The 25,889-nt window shown below is 40.3% G+C and overlaps 1 protein-coding gene across 5 annotated transcripts in view; it reads left to right on the top strand.

The window, feature by feature from the left end:
- Positions 1-24,659, top strand: part of LOC145343059 (Krueppel-like factor 3) — a 92,374-nt gene extending 67,715 nt beyond the window's left edge. For 4 of the 5 annotated variants that reach the window (XM_080188861.1, XM_080188872.1, XM_080188892.1 and 1 more), the window contains 2 exons: positions 15,221-15,384; positions 18,036-24,659. In XM_080188861.1, coding sequence (XP_080044987.1) covers positions 15,221-15,384; positions 18,036-18,217 — 346 coding nt within the window. In that variant the 3' untranslated portion in view covers positions 18,218-24,659. The remainder of the gene's footprint in view (positions 1-15,220; positions 15,385-18,035) is intronic. The other variant, XM_080188882.1, reaches the window with a different exon arrangement.
- Positions 24,660-25,889: the final 1,230 nt, after the last annotated feature.

Raw genomic sequence — 25,889 nt, 5'->3', positions numbered from 1 at the left:
GGGTCTTTTAAGAGACTTCTGGATGAGTACATGGGACTTAATAGAATTGAGGGTTACAGGTAAGCCTATTAGGTAGTGATATCATCGGTGCAACTTGTGGGCCGAAGGACCTGTTTGTGCTGTAGTTTTTCTATGTTCTATATCTATATTTAATAAAGTATTTAATCTTGATACGGTTTGTAGATCAAATGTCAAAATGTCACGATTTGTTGCAGCCATTTTAAGTTTGTTTATGTCCATTTTTTTTAAAAAAATTGACAAAGTTCATAATATAGCATGCCATATTGGGAATAAGAGTTCTGAGATAACTGGAGCTATTTCTGAAAAAGGCAAAATGTTTCCATTCATGCTGAAAAAATTAGGCTATTAAGTGACGGTGCAGAACAATGACATGCAAATATTTAACATATTGATGTGAAATTTCTTTATTATGTAAGAGAATTTTAGCTGTTTTTGGATGAGGGTATCTAAGAGTGAACCTATGTTTCTTTTGGACTTGAGAGATATATTGGTCAGACTGGGTAAGGGCTATAGGTATTCTTGCATTAATAAACCTCTTCAGTTTTTACAACAACCTAGTGACTCTGTGATCCATTATTTTATTGATACAGCTTTTTTGTTTCTTGATTTTTTTGAACTGAATTCAGATTGATAAACTGCCATGGGGACATTATGAACTCACGCTCTACTTGTTTTGTAATCAAGAACTTTGGAATATTGGTTCAGTAATATTGGCACCTAGAGAAGAATTGTTTGATAGAGCAGATGCAGCACGGATTCGTTAAGGGGAAGTCGTGTTTGACAAATTTATTGGAATTCTGTGAGAATGTGACTAGTATGGTAGACAGAGGGGAACCGGTGGATGTGGTGTTTCTCAATTTTCAGAAGGCGTTTGATAAGGTGCCGCACAAAAGGTTGTTACAGAAGGTTAGGGGGCATGGAGTTGGGGGTAAGGTGTTAGCGTGGATAGGGGATTGGCTGTCAAACAGGAGGCAGAGAGTTGGTATGAATGGGTGCTATTCTGATTGGCGGTTGGTAACTAGTGGAGTGCCCCAGGGATCGTTGCTGGGGCCTCAACTATTTACCATTTATATAGATGATCTGGAGGAGGGGGCTGAGTGTAGGGTGTTGAAATTTGCTGATGACACAAAGATGAGTGGAAAAGCAAATCGTGCGGAGGGTGTGGAAAGTCTGCAGAGGGATCTAGATAGGCTGAGCGAGTGGGCGAGGACATGGCAGATGGAGTACAATGTTGGCAAGTGTGAGGTTATCCACTTTGGCAGGAATAATAGTAGGAGGGATTATTATTTAAAGGGCGAAAAGCTGCAGCATGCTACAGTGCAGAGGGACCAGGGGGTCCTTGTGCATGAGTCCCAAAAACCCAGCTTGCAGGTGCAGCAGGTGATCAAGAAGGCGAATGGGATGCTGGCCTTTATAGCGAGGGGGATAGAATATAAAAGCAGGGAGGTCTTGCTGCAACTGTACAGGGCACTGGTGAGGCCGCAGCTGGTGTACTGTGTGCAGTTTTGGTCGCTGCACTTGCGCAAGGATATTTTGGCCTTGGAGGGAGTGCAAAGGAGGTTCACTAGGCTGATACCGGAGATGAGGGGGTTGAACTATGAAGAGAGACTAAATAGACTGGGCCTGTACTGGTTGGAGTTTAGAAGGGTGAGGGGGGATCTTATAGAGATGTATAAGATAATGAAGGGGATGGATAGGGAAGAGGTAGAGAGATTCTTCCCGCTCAGAAAGGACAGCAGGACTAGAGGCCACAGCCTCAAGATAAGGGGGCTGCAGTTTAGAACAGAGTTGAGGAGGAACTTGTTCACTCAAAGGGTGGTGAATCTCTGGAATTCTCTGCCCGTTGAAGTGGTGGAGGCTACCTCGCTAAATATATTTAAGTCACGGGTAGATAGGTTTTTGGTAGGCAAGGGAATTAAGGGTTATGGGGAAAAAGTGGGAAAGTGGAACTGAGCCACTTCAGATCAGCCATGATCTTATTGAAGGCGGGGCAGGCTCCAAGGGCTAGGTGGCCTACTCCTGCTCCTACTTCATATGTTCTTATGTAATGTATCTGCTATGCTGCCAAAACATGTTGTTTATGATGAAAGAGTGTGTGAATACAAGAATAGCAAAGGCTCTCACTTATTTAACATGAACAGATGAAAACACCTTTGCTGAAATAGTCGGAAGTGAGATTTCAGTCAGACATGTCAAGAGTTTATACGTTATTGCAGTTTCAGGACCAAAAAGACCAAGATTTTTAAATCAATTTTATTGTTATTAATGTTCGTTTTTGAAGGCTATGCTTAGGGAAGTGTAGCAACTTTTTTTTTAACCATGTGCGTTGGCTCGGAATTATTTCGTGTTTCCAGTCTTTTGTTCCTCTGGATTTTCAGGATGCCTGTGGAGAGTGGACACGTACTCTAAATTGTATCTCAATTTAAAATGATCTGTCACGATGTTACCTTATCATGTGTTGATTACATTCCATAGTCTCTATGTGAGATAATGAATATTTACTCCCAGGATATTGGTGATAATAGCTGTTGCACAACTTCAAATAATAACATGTTGCAGGTATTTCTAGATTAATGAATTCCTCTCTGATTCTGAGAATTTAAACAACCAGTTAGATTATAATATCATTATGATATCATTATTTAATGCATTGTCATGTTTCAAGCTATAATAACAAGAAGTCATGGAACATGTATATGTCACGTTTATGTTGGGCAATGACTTTCCACAATGGTAAATGTTTTTACACCAAGCCCACGTTCTCAGTGTTGCATTTTGATTGAGTCATTGTTACTTGGTGCAGTCTCATTTTGGTTTAACTGTGCAGTTACACAGACCATGCACACAGTGACTACATAAGTTACTAATCACCATCTTAATTTTTACACAAGCATATGTTTGATGTTCACCTAATGATTCAGTATCAAATCTTATCACTCAGCTGTGCACTGCTATAACCATCTTTATCAAAGTTATACAAAAATACATCTCTGGACACGACTGTCATTTAGCCGTTCTTTGTTGGATTCAACATTGACACTTCTACCAATAAGAGGAATGCATTATATTCTGTACAACATTGCAGCTGTAGCATATATCCACCAAATTATTAGAAATATGTTTTTCTCCCCTTTGCAGGCATTTTCTCTAATCCTTTCCCAAAAATGTTATTACCCCGCTGGGTTATATTACAATTCCTGCTTCTAACTTAGTCAACATTATTCATTCATGAACCTAGACTGAGTTTAAATTATTTCAGTGTCAGACGTGAGGGTTTGGGGAGGGGTATTAGCATGATAACTCAGCCTGATCCTATCCTCATTCTGTGAACTCACCTGTCAGCTTCATTAGATAATGATCACAGGACCATTAATGCCCAGTAACCCCCAAATCCATAATGCTGAAGTCAATAGTAGTTACCTTAGATCAGATAACTCTGCAGAGAGCAAGATTCCATCCTGTGACACTCATTATCTTTATTGAGCAGCTGTTCATTCAGTAAGACATCAAGGAGCTAACAAAATAGGTGTACATTTCTTAATTTAATGCTGTCTTCACAGAAGTTTCTTATTGGCGCTGTTATAATTTAACATCAGCTGTTTTGTGATTTTGGAAAAGGTTGCCTCTACTAACACTGCCACGTGTTTACACTTTGCTCTGATGATAGACATGATTAAATTACATTGCAAATCTGTTAGGTAATGCTTGTTTTATGGTAGCAGGATTTTTTTTGGCAAAATGATTAAAGCTAATGCAGTAACATTGCAAGTTACTGACTGATACTGGACTGACAATCCATAGACATAAGGGCCTGGGTAGGATTGTAGTTGGCCTCCTTCTGCACTGAAGGGATTCTATGACATGAGTTCAAATGAGACCACAGCAGATTATTAATTTGAATTTAATAAACCTGGTAATATATGGGTAGAATGAAATCTGCTAGATTGTTGCTAAAGCCCAATTGATTCAGGAAAGAGAAATTGCCATCCCATACCTAATCTGGTCTGTACTTGATTCCAGCCACTTCCTTGCTAATATTGCCCACATGTCTGGAAGAAATTTGAAGCAAATTTATTTCTAAGTAACTTGAATTAAAATATTCCCATTTTACAAACGCCCATCTGAAAGTATGTGGTCCATTTAGTACATTCCAGCTTTAACCTGACAAGACTGCACTGGATGGGCCAATACTTGCACTTAGACAGCCTTAGGACAGAAAATCTGTACTTCTTTGAAAGGTGTTTTTATCTTCCATCTGCCCTTACAAGACAGGCATCAAAGGATGTGGCACTGCCACATAGCTTTGTTCCTTGCTCTGCAAAAGAAAGGAAGCAATCGCACGTAGGATTGCAGGTTGGGTTCAGGGTTTAACATTGAAATGCTTAATAAGAACATAAGAACATAAGAAATAGGAGCAGGAGTAGGCCATCTAGCCCCTCGAGCCTGCCCCGCCATTCAATAAGATCATGGCTGATCTGTCGTGGCTCAGTTCCACATTCCCACCCTCTCCCCATAACCCTTAATCCCCTCGCCTATCAAAAACCTATCAACCCACGTCTTAAAAATATTGAGCGAGGCAGCCTCCACCACTTCAACGGGCAGAGAATTCCAGAGATTCACCACCCTTTGAGTGAAGAAGTTCCTCCTCAACTTCATTCTAAACTGCCCCCCCCCCCTTTATCCTGAGGCTGTGCCCTCTAGTCCTACTGTCCTTTCTGAGTGGGAAGAGCCTCTCCACCTCAATCCTATCCATCCCATTCAACATCTTATATGTCTCAATGAGATCTCCCCTCATTCTTCTAAACTCTAACGAGTACAAGCCTAGTTTATTCAGCCTCTCCTCATAGTTCAACCCCCTCAACTCCGGAATCAGCCTAGTAAACCTCCTCTGCACTCCCTCCAAGGCCAAAATATCCTTGCGTAAGTGCGGCGACCAAAACTGCACACAGTACTCCAGCTGCGGCCTCAAGGTGAAAACTCTTAGAAAAATGGGGCACGTTTTATCTCTTTAAACAACAACAATAATAACATATTTATAGAAGGCCTTTTACATCATAAAACAGCCCCAGGCACTTCTCTGGAGCATTATCAAACAAGATTTGGTACCAAGTCACTTAAAACAAATTTGGACCAAAAGCTTTGCCAAAGAGAAAGGCTTTAAATAGTATCTTAAAGAAGGAGAAAAGTGGAGTTTTAGGGAATTCCAGTGCTTAGGCCTTTCGCAGCTGAAGGGGAGACTACCAATGGTGGACTAATTACATTTGTAGGAATGCATAATGAATGAGGGCAGTTATCTCAGACAGTTTGTTCTGGAGGAGGTTACAGTGTGGTAGGGACATACCATGAAAAATTTGAAAACAAGGATGACAATTCTAAAATCAAGGAATTCTGGACTGGGAACCAATGTAGATCACTAGGCACAGGGATGATAGATGGATGGGGTTGGTGTCTATTAACACAAGGGCAGCCAAGTTTTGAATGAACTCAAGTTTATGCTTTTGTTTTGGCTAAACACATCTATTTCAATGTGCTCCTGGTAAGCCACATTTTACATTCAGTGAAATGTAAGGTTATCTCATACACTGATGCCCATGCCCTTACTCACACCTAAGTCCTATTCACCCATCACCCCTGTGCCCCTGCATCTACATTGGCTCCCAGTAAAGCAGTGACACTCTTTCATAATTTTCATTCTTGTTTTCAAATCCCTCCATAACCTCACCATTATCTCTATAATTTCCTCAAGATGCACAATCCTCTAAGGTATCTGTGGCCCTCTAATTTTGGCTTCTTAAGTACTCCAAAGTTTAATTGCTCCACCCTTAGTGGCTGTATGTTCAGCTGCCTTGGCTGTCAGCTCTGGAATTCCCTCCCTACGTTTTTCTATCTCTCTTGCCCAATTTAAGCTATTCAGTAAAATCTACCTCTTTGACCAAGCCTTTTGGTTGTCTGTCTGATATCTCCTTATGTTGCTTTTTAATGTTCCTATGAAGCACCTTGGAATATGTTATTATATTAAAGGCCCTATATAAAAATGAGTTATTGCGTTTAGAGGAAACGATGGAGGGAATGTAGTGGCACCCCTGTAATCAGTTGCATATTCCAGCTGCTGGGGTAAGAGTCTATTGTGTCTCTGTCACTCCATTATGTTCATGTTATGCAAGGACATTTTTATAATGCAGTAACTTGTTTCTTTGGTAAATGATGCAATGCAGAGGGTACACAAACAATAATTTCTCTGCTAATTTTCAAGTGGGAGAATGTATTTTAAAATTGTCCCCCTCCACATTTAGACACATGTTAATGAAAATTTTCTCTATCAAAAGCAGCTTATTGTAGAGTAGAAAGAGGCCACTTGGCCCATTGAGTCTGCACTGATAACAATCTCACCTAGCCTTATCTCCATAACCCCACATATTTATCCTCCTAATCCCCCTGACACTAAGGGGCCAATCAACCTAACCTGCACATCTTTGGAGTGTGGGAGGAAACCAGAGCATCCAGAGAAAACCCGCGCATACAATGAGAGAATGTGCAAACGCCACAGAGACGGTGACCCATGGCCGGAATTGAACCCAGGTTTCTGGCGCTAAGGGGCCGCAGTGCTGACCACTGTGCCACTAAAAGAACAATTTTTTTTATTATAGTGCATTTACTGGCAGCGACAAATAGACAATTAATTCTCTGGCCATCTGTATTTAAAGAGGTGAAATTCCTAATTTTAGCATTAAGGTCATTTCTGAGCATTAACCTCTGCTTCCTGCTTAAAACCTCACACCAACATTTCAGCAAATACAGGAATGTCACCCTAAAGTCTATTTAAATATCTTTATATGTTAGATACTAGGCTAACAAAAGCGCCTTTTGGAAATCTGTTTGTGAGGTGGCGACTCTGCAGCAGACATCCTGTGGGTGGGATCCACAGCTGAATCTACTTTTAGGTGTTGACATCAGTGTTTGATAGCAGCCACACCCTACGGGCAGTATCAAAACAACAGGAAACAGTTAATAGCACATTGAAGGAGTGGCTCCACAGTACAGATCCAAAGTTCTAAACTTTTGCAGACAGACGAACGAATGGCGGAGAATTTAGAGTCTAAAAAAACTATATTTATCAAGACAAAGAATGTCAATGCAAAAGAATGCAAGACTTTATCATTCCTGGGAACTACACATTTTCAGAAAGGAGTGAATGAAACTGGTGTTATTCAATAAAAAGGAAAACTGGTCTGCTTTGTAATTCATTGCAGTAGAATCATAGTGCTATGAAATCTACTAAATTCATTGGAGACCTTGTAATCTTGACTGTACCATCAGGAGTGGCACTGAACACAGCTCTAGCCCCCCCGCCCCCACTCCCGTTTGTCTATAGTTGTGAAAATAGGTTTTGCGAAATGGGGGACTGAGCGGTATCATGTGTTTGAACTTCCCTGCCCACTCACTGAGTGAAAGCCTTCTTTCACTGACAGACTATGGAGGTTCCTTAATAAAATTGAGAAGTTTATGAAATCCCAGAACCATACTGCAGGTTAACACAAGTTGTTGACAGATTGCAACTGGCTAACATTTGATTATAAAGCTTATATGGAAATTCAGAAAGAGAAGCCCTTCTAGAATTGCCATTTAAACATAAGATAAATCTAAACTATGGTAAAGTATAATTTACATTAATGTCATTTTGAGGCAGAAATTTTGATTGTGTTGAGTGTGTGTAGTTAATATATTCATCTCTGACATACCTGAGTTTGATACCATCAGTAAACAAAGGAAAAATCCCTTCTTCCACCCTGACATTTCTTAACACTTGAGCATAAATGGTAGTGTCAAAAGGATAAATTAGAAAAGATCTTCTGGCAATATTTAGCTCACTATTTTAAAATCTTTTCAGAACATATGACAGATTTTGCAATATATGTTATAATTGTACATAATTTTATTTAATAATTTACCATATTATCACCAAGTCTGCTTTCAGCTTGCCTGAGCCTTATTTGAAGTTTAAAAGCTACTTCACAGACACTATTGCTCCCATTAGAGTCCAGTGTAGAATGTTAGAGTTAGAGTAGAATGAGCCATTGGCTGTCCAGGAAGACACAGGGCTGTTCAACATGGGATACAAGGATTAACACTTGTTTGCTTCCTTTGAAGCTTATTGAACAAAATGATTATAGAACATAGAACATTACAGCGCAGAACAGGCCCTTCGGCCCACGATGTTGCGCCGACCAGTTACAAAAACAATGACCCACTAGCCTATACCAATCCCTTTTCGTCCATAAACCTATCCATAGATCTCTTAAACGCCCCCAAACTAGGCGCATTCACAACTGCAGCGGGCAGGGCATTCCAATCCCTCACCACCCGCTGGGTAAAGAACCTACCCCTGACATCCGTCCTGTAGCTACCCCCCCTTAATTTAAAGCCATGCCCCCTCGTGCTAGCTTTCTCCATCCGAGGAAAAAGGCTATCACTATCCACCCTATCTAAACCTCTAATCATCTTATATGTTTCAATAAGATCCCCTCTTAGCCGCCTTCTTTCCAACGAAAACAACCCTAAATCCCTCAGTCTCTCCTCATAGGACCTCCCCACCATACCAGGCAACATCCTAGTAAACCTCCTCTGCACCCTCTCCAAAGCCTCCACATCCTTCTTGTAATGTGGGGACCAGAACTGCACACAGTACTCCAAGTGCGGCCGCACCAGAGTAGTGTACAATTGCAACATGACGCTGCGACTCCTAAATTCAATCCCCCTACCAATAAACGCCAAGACACCGTACGCCTTCTTAACAACCTTATCTACTTGATTCCCAACTTTCAGGGATCTATGTACACATACACCTAGATCCCTCTGTTCATCCACACTATTCAAAGTCCTCCCGTTTGCCCTATACTCGACACATCTGTTGCTCCTACCAAAGTGAATTACCTCACACTTCTCCGCATTAAATTCCATCTGCCACCTCTCGGCCCAGCTCTGCAACCTATCTAAGTCTCCCTGCAGACTATGACACCCTTCCTCACAATCTACCACACCTCCGACTTTGGTGCCATCAGCAAATTTACTAATCCACCCAACTATACCCTCATCCAGATCATTAATAAAGATTACAAACAACAGTGGCCCCAAAACAGATCCCTGAGGCACACCACTCGTAACCGAACTCCATGATGAATATTTACCATCAACCACCACCCTCTGTCTCCTATCTGATAGCCAATTCCTGATCCAACTTCCTAGATTACCCACAATCCCATACATCTGCATTTTCTGCAGAAGCCTACCATGGTGAACCTTATCGAACGCCTTACTAAAATCCATATATACGTCAACTGCCCTGCCCCCATCCACCTCTTTGGTCACCTTCTCAAAAAACTCAATAAGGTTAGTAAGGCACGACCTACCCGCTACAAAACCATGCTGACTATTTCTAATCAATTCATTACACTCCAAATAACTATAAATCCTATCCCTAATAATTTTTTCTAAAACCTTGCCCACAACAGAAGTAAGACTCACCGGTCTATAATTCCCGGCAAAGTCTCTGTTCCCCTTCTTAAACAATGGGACAACATTCGCTATCCTCCAATCCTCCGGGACTACACCAGAGACCAATGACGACCTGAAGATCAGAGCCAGAGGCTCTGCAATCACCTCTCTAGCCTCCCAGAGAATCCTAGGGTAGATCCCATCCGGACCAGGGGACTTATCTATTTTCAGCCCCTCAAGAATATCCGGCACATCCCCCTTATCAACCGTAATACTGTCTATTTTACACCCCTGCAACCCAGTGTCCTCCTCAGCTATATTCATGTCCATTATGTTGAGATAGAGGATCAGCCATGATAATGCTGAATGGCAGAGCAGGCTTAAGGGGCTGAATAACTTACTCATACTTTATGTTTCTTTTTGTGGGGTTGCACAGTTGTTTAGCACTGTTGCCTCACAGTGCCAGGGACCTGGGTTCGATTCCCAGCTTTGGTCACTGTCTGTGTGGAGTTTGCACATTCTCCCTGTATCTGCATGGGTTTCCTCCAGGTGTTCCAGCTCCCTCCCACAATCGAAAGATGTGCTGGTAAGGTGGATTGGCCATGCTAAAATTGACGCTTAGTGTCAGGGGGACTAGCTAGGATAAATGCATCGGGTTTTGGAGATAGGGCCTGGGTGAGATTGTGGTGGGTGCAGATTCATTGGGCTGAATGGCCTCCTTCTGCACTGTAGGATTCTATTGAAATGGGAAATCCTACAGTCCATGTTAGAAACAAATCTGAAGAAAACCAAAGAAAGTTTCATATTGTACAAATCTTCATTTCTTTATATTCATATGGGTCAGCTAGTAGAAGTTAACACTCCTAGACACAAATCTGACTCTTCACTGATTCAAAACATTTATGAGTGAAATCTGATCATATTATTAATAAACGATGGCTGTAATAATGTGATATTTTCATAGAATTCCAACAGTGCAGAAGGAGGCCATTTGGCCCATCGAGTCTGCACCCACTCTCTGAAACAGCATCTTACCCAGACCCAAACCTCGCCCCATCCCCATAACCCCATGCGTTTACAATGGCTAATCCACCTAACCTAACCTTTTGGAGCGTGGAAGGAAACCAGAATACCCGGAAGAAACCCACACAGACTCAGGGAGAATGTACAAACACCACACGAACAGTCACCCAAGGCCAGAATTGAACCCGAGTCCCTAGCACTGTGGGGCAGCTGTGCTAACCATTGTGCCAGCGTGCCACTGGTCATGATTACAAAGGCTGAAACTTTCTGGCTGTTTACACTGGCGGAATCTTCTGGCCCTGTTGATGGTGCACTCCCGCCATGGGCTTCCAGCAGCATGGGGGCAGGGTTAATGAGAAATAACATTGACTGTAGTGGGAACAGAAGATCCTGGCACTGGCCAATGGTAGGCCATCTCCTACTGTGAGAAACTCACCATGGGGAGGCTAGAGAATCTCGCACCATATTTTTTGCTGTTATATCATTCCAGTTCTCTTTTGATCCATATTAAACAAAATCATCGTAAACAGCTCAGTTTAGGTAACTGCAGATATGAGTTCTAAATAAATAGTCAACTTCATCAAAACCTTTCTCACATTCTCATAAAATTCATTTTAAGCAAAATTAAAGCAAAATACGCAAATTATGCAAATCTGGAAAAAAAAAGTTCTGGAAAATCTCAGCAGGTCTGCCAGCATCTATAGAGAGTCATACGGTCTCATGTTGGGCAACCCATCTTTCTATATAGACATATTAACTGTAGCATTATTTATAAAATAGAAGTTGGGCGGCACTTAGGCACAGTGGTCAGCATTGCTGTCTCAAAACACCAGGGACCCAGATTTAATTCCAGCCTCGGGTGACTGTGTGGTGGTTGCATGTTCTCCTCACATCTGTGTGGGTTTCCTCCGGGTACTCCAGTTTCCTACCATATTCCAAAGATGTGCAGGTTAGGTTGATTGGCCATACTAAATTGCCCCTCAATGTCGGGGATTAACAGGGTAAATACGTGGGGTTACAGGGATAGGGCTTGGGTGGGATGGTTGTCGGTGCAGGATTGATGGGCTGAGTGGCCTCTTTCTGCACTGTAGAGATTCTATGATTCTATTAAGTTGCTTTCAACCCCTCCCTCCCTTCCCCTTAAAATTTGACTAGCAGAGGAACAATGATTGAAAAATCAGCCAACTTATTTTGAAGTCCTTTCATGTGGTTTCGAGAAACAAGTGTCCACATTGATATGAGCGCAATTATTTTGTCCAAATCAATAGAAGCCCCAAAACGAGGAAGGTTATTAATGAAAACTTGTGTCAAAATTTTTAAATCTTTGATAAAATGTGTCTTTCCTTAATGTAGATGGGGCAGTGCAGTGTTGATGGATAAGCAATAGTTTTATTACCTTAATTCAAGATTTAAAGCCATGCCCCCTCGTGCTAGCTTTCTCCATCCGAGGAAAAAGGCTATCACTATCCACCCTATCTAAACCTCTAATCATCTTATATGTTTCAATAAGATCCCCTCTTAGCCGCCTTCTTTCTAGCGAAAACAACCCCAAATCCCTCAGTCTCTCCTCATAGGACCTCCCCTCCATACCAGGCAACATCCTGGTAAACCTCCTCTGCACACTCTCCAAAGCCTCCACATCCTTCCTATAATGTGGGGACCAGAACTGCACACAATACTCCAAGTGCGGCCGCACCAGAGTTGTGTACAGTTGCAACATGACGCTGTGACTCCTAAATTCAATCCCCCTACCAATAAACGCCAAGACACCGTATGCCTTCTTAACAACCTTATCTACTTTATTCTGCTCTTCAGAAAAGCACTTGAAAGAGTGCTTTTCTGAAGAGCTGAATGTCTATATGAAGGGGAGAAAGTAAATATAGAGGTAACGTTTGGTTATCTTATTCGATGCACTTTAGAATGCAGATTACCTGCTCATTTATTTCATTGTTATTTGTGATACTCACTGTATGTATTTCACCAAAGTGTTTCTCTGCAACATTGATTCTACTACACAAATATTTAATTGGTTGTGAAGCATTTTGAGAAAAGCACCTAATTAATGCTCAGTTCTGATGGAGTGCCATATTGGACTTGATGTTAACTGCTTCTCTCTCCACCGTTGCTGCCAGATCTGTGGGGTGGGATTTTACGGCTTACTCAAGCGAGACCAGAAATTCCTGCCCGAGGTTAATGGACATTTCTGTTGTCTGCCCCTCACCTGCTCTGATTCTGTGGCATGCGAGGTGATAGAATTCCGTCAGTGGAGTTTTTCCAGCATTCTCTGTTTTTATTTCAGGCCTCCAGCGTCCATAGTATTTTGCTTCTGTATAATGCTTGTTCATGTCATGTTATGATGGTAATGGTTTGCCTATCAGTACTAAGTTTCAGCACCTTGCGTGACTCCTGTTTAAAATTACATTTAAGCAGATTGTCTTTAATGTACATTTTTTGCATCACATTACTAAAATGTCAAATACGTTGACAGAACCATATTATTTAATGAGAAGAAACTTGGGCCCAATGGTTTACTCCCCAGTCAGGTGCACAAAGACAGGAGAATCATCAGCTCAGCAAACATAAACTTCAAAAATAGCAGCCCACAGTTGGAATTTTAGTTCTGGATGATGATGAAGAGCCTGTTAGTCATGGTGAAAATCTGGGCCATGTCATTTACTTATGAAATTCTCTCAAATAAAGAATCTCTTTGATATATTTACTCTGCATCATGTTTCTAATGTTGATGAAATTTATGTGTAGAAGAACTCATCTTACTATTTGAGAATAAGATGAGGTTAACTGCTAGTAACAGTATATTTTTTTCATTTTAGTATTAACAAGTAAAGACATTGCAACAATATAATTTGGCAGCAATACACTCTTAAAGTTTTGTAATGAGACACCAAGGGTTAGCACTTAAGAATAACCTGCCACTGTGTAAAAAATGTCTGCTCCCTCTTTCAGTAGTTGCTATTGCAATTTTGCAAGCTTATGATTCACGAGCCCACCAAATTTGCAGTGGTTTTGAACAATTTTTTCTTTGAAACGTGTGAAAAATATGAGGTTTAGTTCCATGTAAAAAAAGTACATTTAAACCAATTTGCTCAAATGAAACTTTAGCACTAGTGGGGACACCTAGCCCTTTTAATAATGCAAGATCTGAGTTATAAATTGAAACAAAGAGAATAGATAGTTATGGATTGAAGTAAGGATAGCTATTTATCCTCATGTTGAGTTCAAGCTTTAGTCAGCTGTGTTAGTGTTAGTTGTGCATGATCCACCAATTATATCATCTTTGAACTTGACTCCTAACATAAAGGCCAGGGATGGAATATTATGTCCCTCCTGAAGTGGGTGGCAGGATGTTGCTGTTTACTCCCCCGCCATTTGGATTTTACCTTTAAGGGGGGAGGAGATTTTGGATGACCTTAAATGGCAGCTTAAGTGCCCCCTCCCCATGCTGATGGGATCTTGCTATAGGAGCAGGTGACGGGGTTAAATGCTCAGTTGCTGGGCTAGAGTGCTTCCTTTTCTCACACAATAGGTGGAATTTTCAGGCCGCACTCACCCCAAGGGCGGAAAATCCTGTCTGAGCTCAATGCCCCTTTGCACAGTCCGTGTCCTGCCTGCTACAATTCCCTGTGGTGGGCAGGATGGGAAAATAGGGTGCATGTGTCCAATGGAGCAACCCCCCCCACCACCCCCCAATCCTTCACAGGTTTCTTTTTCCCCACCTTCCATCTCTGCTACTTCCTTCACCAGGACCTGCTAACCTGGTCACAACAAAATCCCTGAAGTCAGTGTCCAAAGTCTTCCTTCGAGGAATGTAGTCCCAGTAGTGGTCAGTGTTCCCAATACTAGGACAAGAGAGATACTGGTCATTTGATTGGCTAACAGCTCTGAGGTAGGATGACTCCTAGTTGGGGACAGAATCCCGCCTCATGCCACTTGAGAACAGTCTGGTACTCATAACATTGCTGTGGGGCAACCTGGCAATGTGAAGGTTGGCTCACCTCCAACCTTTCAGCCAAATAAAATTTTGATGAAGGTGAATCCAAGGCAAGGAAATGATCTTTTTGAAGACTATGCCAATCTATGATATGCACTGAAGAAATATACAAATCAGTGATGTTTGTTGTGGTATCTCATTGGGCTGAGGAAGATTCAAACAAAATTCTGCATGCTACACGATTTGAACTTACTACTCCTTTGCAAAGTCTGTTGGCTCTGGTTGCTTTGTATGTGGTGTCCTGGATAGTGTATCAAAAGTGTTGTTGCATGAGCTGTCCTCTTGCTATGTTGTGTGTGTACATGATGAACTAGCAGAGTCCTGGGATGCTCAGTGAATGATCCTCTGTAAATAAGTGATCTGTTCACTACAAAAGGAAGTGAATCCCTGAAGCCAACTTTGTGCATCTATACAATACACACTCCTGAGCATTTAAATGATTGTCAGTTCTAAACAATCTGTGTGGGAAACCATTACAAGGAAATATGTCTCTGATCAGCAATGAATTGAAGTGTTAAAAATGTAAATGTTATGAGCTCAGGTCTGATGATTTCACTATCACATCTGAAGTCCAACTCCTAAACATACAAAACAAATGGAATTGGAATATGAGTGCCTGAGTCGTCCATTGTTAGTTGAACAGATGAAATTAGATACTCTCTTTCTATTCAACAGGAACCATACTCCTTCAGTTATTGTACATGCTGTATCAAGACCGCACCCAATCGAATCCCCAGACACTCAGAAGAAGCGTCGCATACATAGGTGTGACTTTGACGGATGTAACAAAGTATACACAAAGAGCTCACACCTCAAGGCACACAGACGGACTCACACAGGTAAGAAGAAATTACGCCTTAGGGATTGCTCTTTCTCATGAGTCTAGATGTTTCATAATGGAGCCATTAAGCTACTGTCTGTACAAGAATCTTCTGGGACTGGCTATGTGTCCTGATCACTTCAATCAACTTGTTCAAACTGATCCCTAACAGTGTGTTGCAACCATTTAAAGAACCCAATCATGATTCTGTCAGGATTCTCCTCATCTCCTGTCATAGCTTCAGCAAAACACTGGTGATAATCCTAACTTTCCACTAGCCACTGCTGTAGAATCTGGCAGAAATTCCAGGTGGAATTGTATCCCTTTTTGCAGCTACATGGGCTTCAGCAGTTCAAGCAGTCTTTTTATTGGGTCGATTTCATTATTTTTCTGTTAACTATTATTCTTTTGATTTAAAATTGTGTGCTTTGGTGATTAACACCGTTCACTAAACAGTTCAGATCATCTTCTTGGAGTCATCCCTTTCTCAAGTATTTCCTTGGTTTATTTGGAATGTACTAATATTGGTAGAGAATAAATTGATTTTAGTGGGTGGGAAATCTTGTACTGAATTCATGCTTGAATTCCTAATATGCATACATGTGAATGGGTGCTAGCAGTCAGTGCACATACATCCACCTTGAACATTGATCCGTGAGGCATTGAATGAATACTTTTCTTCAGTGATCACAAAGGAGAGGGGCCATGTTTTTGAGGATGAGTGTGTGATACAGGCTGATAGGATGGAGGAGGTTGACATTCTAAGGGAAGATGTATTAGCAATTCTGAAAAACCTGAGGGTTGATAAGTCCCCTGGGCCAAATGGGATACATCCTAGGATATTTTGGGAGGCAAGGGATGAGATTGCAGAGCCTTTAGCTTTGATCTTTGGGTCCTCACTGTCCATGGGGATAGTGCCAGAGGACTGGAGAGTGGCAAATTTTGTTCCTCTCTTCAAGAAAGGAAATAGGAATGACCCTGGTAATTATAGGCCAGTTAGTCTTACTTCAGTGGTTGGTAAGTTAATGGAAAGGGTACTGAGAGATAGGATTTATGACCATTTGGAATGATGCACCTTAATCCAGGATAATCAGTACAGTTTTGTGAGGGGTAAGTCCTGCCTCACAAATTTGATTTAATTCTTTGAGGAGGTAACTAAGTGTGTGGACGAAGGTAGAGCAGTTAATGTCGTATACATGGATTTTAGTAAGGTGTTTGATAAGGTTCCCCATGGTAGGCTCATGAAGAAGATAAGGAGGTGTGGGATAGAAGGAAATTTGGCCGATTGGATAAGTAACTGGCTGTCTCATAGAAGACAGAGGATAGTGGTGGAAGGAAAATTTTCAGACTGGAGGCTAGTTACCAGCGGTGTACCACAGAGGCCAGTGCTGGGTCCTCTGTGATTTGTGATTTTTATCAATGACTTGGAAGAAGGGGCTGAAGGGTGGGTTAGTAAATTTGCTGACGACACCAAGATTGGTGGAGTAGTGGATGAGGTGGAGGGCTCTTGTAGGCTGCAAAGAGACATTGATAGGATGCAGAACTGGGCCGAAAAGTGGCAGATGGAGTTTAACCCTGATAAACGTGAGGTGATTCATTTTGGTTGGACAAACGTGAATGCAGATTACAGGGTCAACAGCAGGGTTATAAGGAATGTGGAGGAACAGAGAGATCTTGGGGTTCATATCCACAGATCTCTGAAGGTTGCCGCTCAAGTGGATAGAGCCGTGAAGAAGGCTTATAGTATGTTAGCGTTTATTCACAGGGGGTTTGAGTTTATGAGCCGTGGGGTTATGCTGCAACTATACCAGATGTTGGTGAGACCACATTTGGAATATTGTGTGCAGTTCTGCTTACCTCATTATAAGAAGGATGTGGAAGCATTGGAGAGAGTGCAGAGAAGATTTACCAGGATGCTGCCTGGTTTGGAGGGTAGGTCTTATGAGGAAAGGTTGAGGGAGCTGGGGCTTTTCTCTTTAGAGCGGAGGAGGATGAGAGGTGACTTAATAGAGGTTTATAAGATGATGAGAAGGATTGATAGGGTGGACGTGCAGGGACTACTTCCTCAGGTGGCTACAGCTGTTACTAGGAGGCATAACTATAAGGTTCGTAGTGAGAGATATAGGAGGGATGTCCGAGGTAGATTCTTTACTCAGAGTGGTTGGGGTGTGGAATAGACTGCCTGCTGTGATTGTGGAGTCGGACACTTTAAGAACTTTTAAGCGGTTATTGGATAGGCACATGGAGCACACCAGAATGATAGGGAGGGGATCGCCTTATCTTGGGATTGGACATAGCTCGGCACAATGTTGAGGGCTGAAGGGCCTGTACTGTCCTGTAATGTTCTATGTTCTATGATCCCATTTGCTCATAGTCATCTTATCACTTGCTGTTCATGTGAAAATAATCTTGTATTTCCATGGATATTGTAGTTTTCAATTTGATGTCTTCACAATAGTAATTTAGATGAACCATTAATTAAAATTATGAATAATCTTAATTCTGAACCAATGTGAAGCCAATTTTCTTATCATTGCATTGAGACTCACATTTATTTTGATGTTTGGTCGAGATTTTCCTTCACAATATGCAAAGTTTAAACGTAAGAACCACTGTAATGATTTATAACTATTTGTTATGGCTGAATTTGCATTTTCCTTTCTCCTAAAGGTGAGAAGCCCTACAAATGTACATGGGAAGGATGCACTTGGAAATTTGCCCGCTCAGATGAGTTAACCAGGCACTATCGCAAACATACTGGCATCAAGCCCTTTCAGTGCCCTGACTGTGACCGTAGCTTCTCCCGTTCAGACCACCTTGCCCTACACAGAAAACGCCACATGCTGGTCTGAGCCATTTACAATGTAAGCCAGACAGAATGCAAACTAAATTCATATCTTTACTTAACCAAGATTCAGCTGGGCCGAATCAATCAGCAAATGAACACTTTCTTGTAGTCAGTATCTGATACACAAACAAAGCTTGTTTTTCTTATTTTATGCAGGAGTCTTGTTTAACAATATGAATGTCTTTACGTTAATGCAAAGCATTCTCCACTGGATGCATTGGCTGAGCAATCTTATAAATATGAAATGACATGTTGTGCAGCCTGATTTGTTTGTTGAAATTATTGGCATTTCAATTGATTAATAAGCCTTTAATGTCTTACCAGTGAAATCCCTGATTCAGTGTAGAATGCTGCTGTATGCCCTTTCCTTCATCAAAACCACACTTCATCCAAATGCGTTTTTGTGAAAGAAAATTGATGGCGACAGATATGTAGAGGAAATTACATTTTTTATTGTGAGATTAGAGGACTCCAGGAAATTCCTATGCAAACAACTGTGAAAGAAGGAAAAGTCATAACCTGGGATTGAGGAACTTGCCTATTTTGATTAGTTTGACGCATTTCAGAATTAGACTCACCTTTTGTTTTTCAAATGTCATCTGACCATTCTTCGGTGTTGATATTCGAAAGGTTCAGCAATGATGTCCACATTTCAATATCAACTTCAATGGATTTTAATGGATTTAAGCACCAAAGGTTCACCAACAGTGGCTTCTCTCCATATTAATGCACAATGGAAGCTTCATTTTCTTACAATTTCCTTTATTAGAAATATTCTCATTCAAGTAAAGTTTCCCTTTCCCAAAAAAGAAGTTTCATACTTTCACTGCTGGAAATCAACCTGTCCAGTTCCCTTTGCAAAGTGAAATTTAAATACAGTGGGCAAGGTCGTCCAGCTATTCACACCAAGGGGATCTACTGGCCCCGCTGATGGTACATCCCCACCAGAGGTTTCTCAGTGGCGAGGGGTTGATTCAATGGGAAATTCCATTGACAATGGCAGGACCAGAATATCTCACTGCTGACCAATGGTGAGTCACTTCCTGCCATCAAGAAACACGCCGTATCAGGGGCAGAAAATCCTGGCCATATTCTCTCTCCAGCACTATATTGCATTTCCTTTCTGTAATGGTCCAATTATCATTATTATTTGGTTTGGATAAAAGGTAAAGTTATCATAGTCCCTAACAACCACAGGCTGCTCTCCCCTTTGAGAGAGCAAACTGACTGGTGGTGATTTTAACCTGAGGATCACTACACCTCAGGCGAGGGGTGAAGTTGAGAAAGTGAGACATTCATGAATAACCTCAGCTTGTATCAGAATTGAATCCGTGTTCTTGGCGTCACCCTGCATCACTAACCAGCCATCCAGCCAACTGACTCGAGTTGGTTAGCTTAGTTGGCTGGATGGCTGGTTAGTGATACAGAGTGACGCCCACAGTGTGGGTTCAATTCCATTACCTGTGAGGTTATTCACTGAGGTGTGGTGATCCTTAAGTTAAAATCGCCACCAATCAGCATTCCCCCTCAAAGCGAAGAGCAGCCTACAGTCATCTGGGGTTACGGTGACTTTACCTATTAGTTTAGGTCTATAACCAACTTAAAAAGGTAAACAAAAATGGAAAAATGTGGGAGCCCAGATATAATAATTCAAATTATCAAAGAAAATTCTGAAATCCTGTTTTCAGAAACTGTCCTTGTTGGAAGAAATATTTCAAAGCACATATAGGATGGCCAAAAAATGTAGAATATTAAAATTTTACTTTAAAATACTGAATATTTTTGTCATATAATTTGGCTGAATTTGATTCTTTACAGCTAGTATTAGTAGGAGAAAGGAATGCTGTGTGCTGAGTCCACAACTTCTAAATGTCATGCAATCACCAATAAGTCATATTGTTGGCTTTGTCTTTTTTATTGGTAATAGTCAAAAATGGCTCGGTTTGCATTAAAAATAACAAAATTCCTTAGTTACCTGTGTGAGAAAGGAACATGCTTCAATTTCTGTTTCAAAGAATTCTGCTGGTATCATTGGCAATATCAACAGCTTAGCTAAACAGCAATTATACCAATTTCCTTGATATAATCGTTGGTTGGTAGAAACTCATAGATATAACGCTGGTTTCATTCTGCATTGACTAGATGCAGCAGTTGCTCTGCCCAGTAGGATCTTCCTTTGGAAACCCTAATATAATAACTGGGATTGAAGAATTGGGGGAAGTTGTTTAAGAAAATCTGCCAAACAAGGCACTTTATCAAAGCTCAGTTGTATTCATTTATTGCAACAGCTATAACATTTACTTTTTAATTATTTTAAGGTATTTGGGGCCAATTATATTAAGCTGCTCAAAAATAACCATCAGTCTTTTAAACTGTGTAAATATTTTTATTCTTGGTTCATTGCTTGCAGTTGATAAGGTTTTAACATAATTCACTGTATTGAGTCAACAATTTAAATGCTGAAAGGATAGGGTCACTGAAGTATCCTCTATATAGATATATCTAGGGCACACATGAACCCAATTCTGAGTGAAGTTACATTAACAGCCATCAGAAAGCATTTTAAAATGTGGTTTGTTAGATCCAATTTTATTAATTTATTCCATATTTTGAAAAGTAAACTTCAATTGCCTTAGGAGTAACTTTTCAACTATATTTATCACCAACTGTTCCAATAATTTTTTGTAGAAATTTAAAGCAATGCAAACTTTTTATTGAACATTTGCAACACAATGATTTACATCAATACAACTTCTGACAGCTTAAACTTCAAAAATGATTATGTAGCTTGATCTCACATACATACATAGAAACTAGAAGCAGAATTAGGCCATTTGGCCCTTCGAGCCTGCTCCACCCTTCATTTTGATCACGGCTGATCATCAAATTCAATATCCTGACCTCCCCCCCAACTCTTCCTGCCCACATTGTTCCCTTTGATCTCAAGAGCTATATCTAATTTCTTCTTGCAATCAGACAACACTTTGGCCTCAACTACTTTTTGTGATAATGAATTCTACACTATTGTAAAGATATATTGAGTGAATCATTCCTCTTTCTCCTCTAGCATTAAAAAAATAAGATAAATAGTCACTAATACATCAGTTTTCAGTCTCTGTTCATGCTTTGAAAAGACATTGCACAGATTACACCGCCCCCACCCCACCCACCCATGTGGTGTGTTGTCTGGTGGCAGGATCTTCCAGTCCTGCCAATGTTCACAGTATTTTGTGTGGCTGACCGGTCCTGCTGCCTGGGAGCCCACTGTTGGGGGTCACCCTTGGCGGGACAGGAAGATCCTGCTGGTAGTAAGGGGTGGAAAATCTCGCCATTGACTTGAAGTTGTTTAAGTGACAACAGTAGCCAATTTGAATATGCATTTAAATCAATAATGTACTATATCATAAATCATATTGAAGCTCTTTGAAATAAAATAGATTTATTTATTCCTGCAGATCCCCTATAGACTCAGCTTGTAAAAGCATTGATAAGCTTGGAATTGACCCATACAAACCAGGAAGGATACTGATTTGATTCATAAGGAGTTAGTTAATCTCACCATAGGCAGCAGTGGAGATGCTACAACTAGCCTAACAATGAGCTTCTTGGCCTTTTGGCTAAGATCAACCCAAGATGAGGTCCAATGCTTCACCTTGTCAACATGAATCTTGTTTGTCTCTCCTGTGGGAACCATGAATTGGATGTGATTGGAATTTGAATTGGTTTCTGGAGCAGGCAAGGAATGGATTTGGGTTTGCCCAGTCCACTCTGAGCATTGGCTTTTTAACTTAAAAAATGGAATAAAAATGTTTTTAAAAAGTCTTTGGATAAATTGCATAAACAATCAAAGCTATGTGATTCTAGTTTTCAATCAGGATCAATTGATTGATGTTGGAAAGTGCCTATATGGGTGCATTTCAGGGGAGGATAGGATTAGCCTGGACTGTGGTCCATCACCATACATTGTCTATACTTGAACAGCTATTTGGGTGAAGCACTCAGGAGGTGCAGGCAGGGCTGAGAAGAGAGGATGAAGTTGTCTAAGCCAATAGAACTGCAGTCCTGCAGCACTAAATCCTATAAGGGAGAAAATGGGAAGGGAATTTGATTTTTGTTTTATTGATTTTTTGCTGGGATTCTCCATCCTCATCAATGGTTGGGAGTCTCTGGTCCCACTGCTGTGAATGCAGATTTGGCTGAGAGCCAAATTCTCCATTCTCACCTGCAACAGAGGTGTAATGAATGACATCGGAGAATTCCAGCCTCTGACAAACTGATTCATTTTCATTACCTCGTCATAGTATGACAAATAATGGTAGTTAAAGTTAGCTTTCCACACAGCAGCAACATGACACCTATGGAGTTTGAGTTTTAGTATGTGAATGTTTTGTAAGAAGTAAATATTCTAAGTGCAATTTTCCAGAGTCAGTCTCCGAGTTTGGGTCATCACTAATAGGAATGCCAATAAAGAATTGGGTGCAGATCACTGCAGATAATACTCAATACCAGAAGTGCATGGTACAAACTTCTGTGTAATAGGGCTAAAACTGTTGAGAACCTGAAATTCCCATACATTTGAGTGAATTAGTTCTTTGTGAAACATGGGGCTGAGGGATAGCTGGGATGTGTGATCACAGTAATTTGTGGCAGCTGGCCTGCCTCGTGGGTTGTAGTCATTCTTCTGTTTTCTATGGAAAGACTGGCATGGTTTTCCATGAGATAGGGGTGTGGGGCACCTGCCATAGAGTAGGACATTTTTTGAAGAAGTTAAAATAATATGCACTTGAAAATGAGTGCAATCAGGTAATGTTAACAATGGAAATAATAAAATGTTGTGAGTTCCTTGTTTTGTATTTTAAAAAAAACCTCTGCCTCAAAAGGTATTTTTTTTTAAAATTTATAATAACACAGCAAAAGAGTGTGAAAAGACTGAAACGTCCTATTGTGCCCGTGTCATATTCTGAGGTGGGAAGGGGGATGACATCCACATTGTGAATCAATTCTTCTCAGCTTAGATACTTAAAAAATGTGAATTTTAACTTTTTTTGTGGGGGGAAAACATGTTTTGGTTTGAAATATTGGTTTTGGGGTAATAACTTGACAACATTAATACTAAGAGGCATTCAAGAAAACTTGAGGTGCTGAACAGACGAAAGAAAATGTAGTAAATATGTTTGTTCTGTATGCATGATCATATGGGGTGGCTGTTACAGATAGAATGTTAAACTGATCCACTGAAATGTTGCCGAAAGTGATTGACTGTTTGGAACTGCACTGTGCATTAGGATGATGTTTATTATGCTTTACATGCACAGCTGTAAATCCTAAATTAAGTATTTACACTTTTTAAAAGTTTATTCTTTTGAACGCTAATATAAATATGTAGAGTTTTCAGCAATTGGAAAAAAATGTGTATAATGCCACAATCAATTAGTGAAAAAACGTGTCCCTCAACACTTGCTCTACTGAACTATGAAGCTGATAATATTCAGTGGAGAAAAAAAAATCGCCTTTACCAGCAAGAATTCATCAAGCAAAATGTTTTTAACTATGAATCATGTGATGTCGTTACTTTTATGAAGTCTTTTTTTTAGAAAAAGCATGCATGCTCTCCTTTCTTTTTAAACAAAAAGAATGTAGAAATAATACATTTTACAACAATTCAAAAGGTAAAGAGAGGCATTAGAATTTGACTTCCTCATAAGTCTTAGGTAGACTACTAGATGTCCTGGACGTTGCAGCAGTGATAACAATTATGTTGGTCGAGCTATCCCACTCCCCCCTCACCTCCACTTATTCCAACCCTTCTGACTAATAATGGATGTCTGCTGATTAGAACCTATAACAGGGAAGAATGCCAGAGAAAAATTAAAAACCGCTAACACCATTAGAAAAATACTTCTGATTTCCAAAGATCTATTTTAAGTTCTTGAAAAAATATTACTCTAAAATATTATGCTTTCGTACTCTAAGTTGTGAAGTTAATTCTATCCACCACTCATCGTTAAGCACTTTCACATCTCAGTTTATAATGTTCTGTCCTTTATGTGGCCAGGATTAATTCATCTGTTCAGCACCTCTGCAGTCCTGCTTTGAGTACTCCAGTTTATTGCTGCTAGATTAAGCAATAAATTGTGCTGAAAATGTAGAACAATATAGGACTACATTTCAAGGGTTAATAAGACTAATTCTGGGTTTATATTAAGTCTTGTTAACTTTATTTAAGTCATACAATAGTGCCTGCAGTCTCTATAATTAAAGATGTGAAATTATAAAAGTTTTTTTTTACTATTTCTTTTTCGTTTCTAGATTGTCCCATGGGAGTTTAGTAATGACATTTTGTCATATCAAACTGTGAACACAAATTTGTACTGTACAGACTTATTCTATATTCAAAATGTAAATGTATTGTACATCTGTCAATAAAACTGTATATACACAAAATATCTATTTTCGTCAAAGAATATATCTAATGAAATGTGATGCCTGATCAATCATCAAGTCAAAATCCTGCCCTCTCATCACATCATGTAATTGACTACAACTCAATATAATCAACATGAATAAATAAGGTCCAGAGCAGTCAATATATATGACATTGAAAAGGATTGATTCCACTGTTGGGTTCCATCCGGCATGGAACATACAAGCTGGAAAACTGGGGACAAGTAAAAGGGAATAAAGCCAATCTCTGGCATAAAAGTTTGAAGAAATCTAGCAGTAAGTGTCATATACAGATTTCAGCTACATCCAGAGTTCCTTGAAGTTTTATATCCATTTGTTGAACTAGATGTCTTGTGGCTGATTGAAATGGCTCTGACCTCATTGTGATTCAGAACTGATGTAAAGTTACACTCAGAATTTGATATGCACAGATACCTGTAATCATCTTGAGGTGGTGGGGAAAATTGTGTCCAAGTGAGATTAAAGGTATGGAAAAATTAAATGAGGTGGCTGGGGGAGTGGAGAATGTTACAATGGGTGGGGATTCATAAAACGTTCAAGGTAAACCAAAAATGCACATTAGACATTTACACTTCGCTTAGGTTAAAGAGGTAAGGGACAAGAAGTGACTATCGAAAATAAGGGGATAGGAATCACCATTTACAGGTTTAAGGCTTCAGCTCAATAGTTCTGTCAATGTCAGCTGAACTGTGCACATTACATGGGTTGTCTATGCAGCTCAGCTATTTCCTCTTCTGAAGCAAATATCATAAAAGCAAAATATTGCAGATGCTGAAAAAAAAGTGTTGCAAATACTCAGCAGAATGTGTGACATGAAAGAATTAGTGTTTCTGAGCACTATTCATCAGAACATCTGGTGAATACACTTGCAACTAAATTGTACACCAGTGGATTGAAACATGCGAGACTCTATCCCTAACACCTTTGAAAATGATTCACAGTGGAGTGTTCTGTCAAAGGCTTATCCAAAATAACACAGTGAAAAAGAATGTGCGAGGAGGAAAGATTGAAAGAAAATTGAAAACAACTCGTGATGCAATCTTGAATGTGTCCATGAATTACATTATGTGACATGATTTGTTACGAAACAACCTATCCTCCAAATTGCCGTGAGCAAAGCCATGGGAGATATGACAGCCTGTTAATTATATTATGATTCATATCCTATATAAGACAATTGCAAATAAACACTGCTACTTCCTTGGTCACTG

The sequence above is a fragment of the Carcharhinus amblyrhynchos genome, chromosome 1 (genome assembly GCF_965287045.1).
Source record: "Carcharhinus amblyrhynchos chromosome 1, sCarAmb.v2.hapA, whole genome shotgun sequence".
NCBI classification, from domain to species: Eukaryota; Metazoa; Chordata; class Chondrichthyes; order Carcharhiniformes; family Carcharhinidae; genus Carcharhinus; species Carcharhinus amblyrhynchos.
The sequence above is the reverse complement of the archived record's forward strand: the minus strand, read 5'-3'. Positions and strand labels throughout refer to the sequence as shown.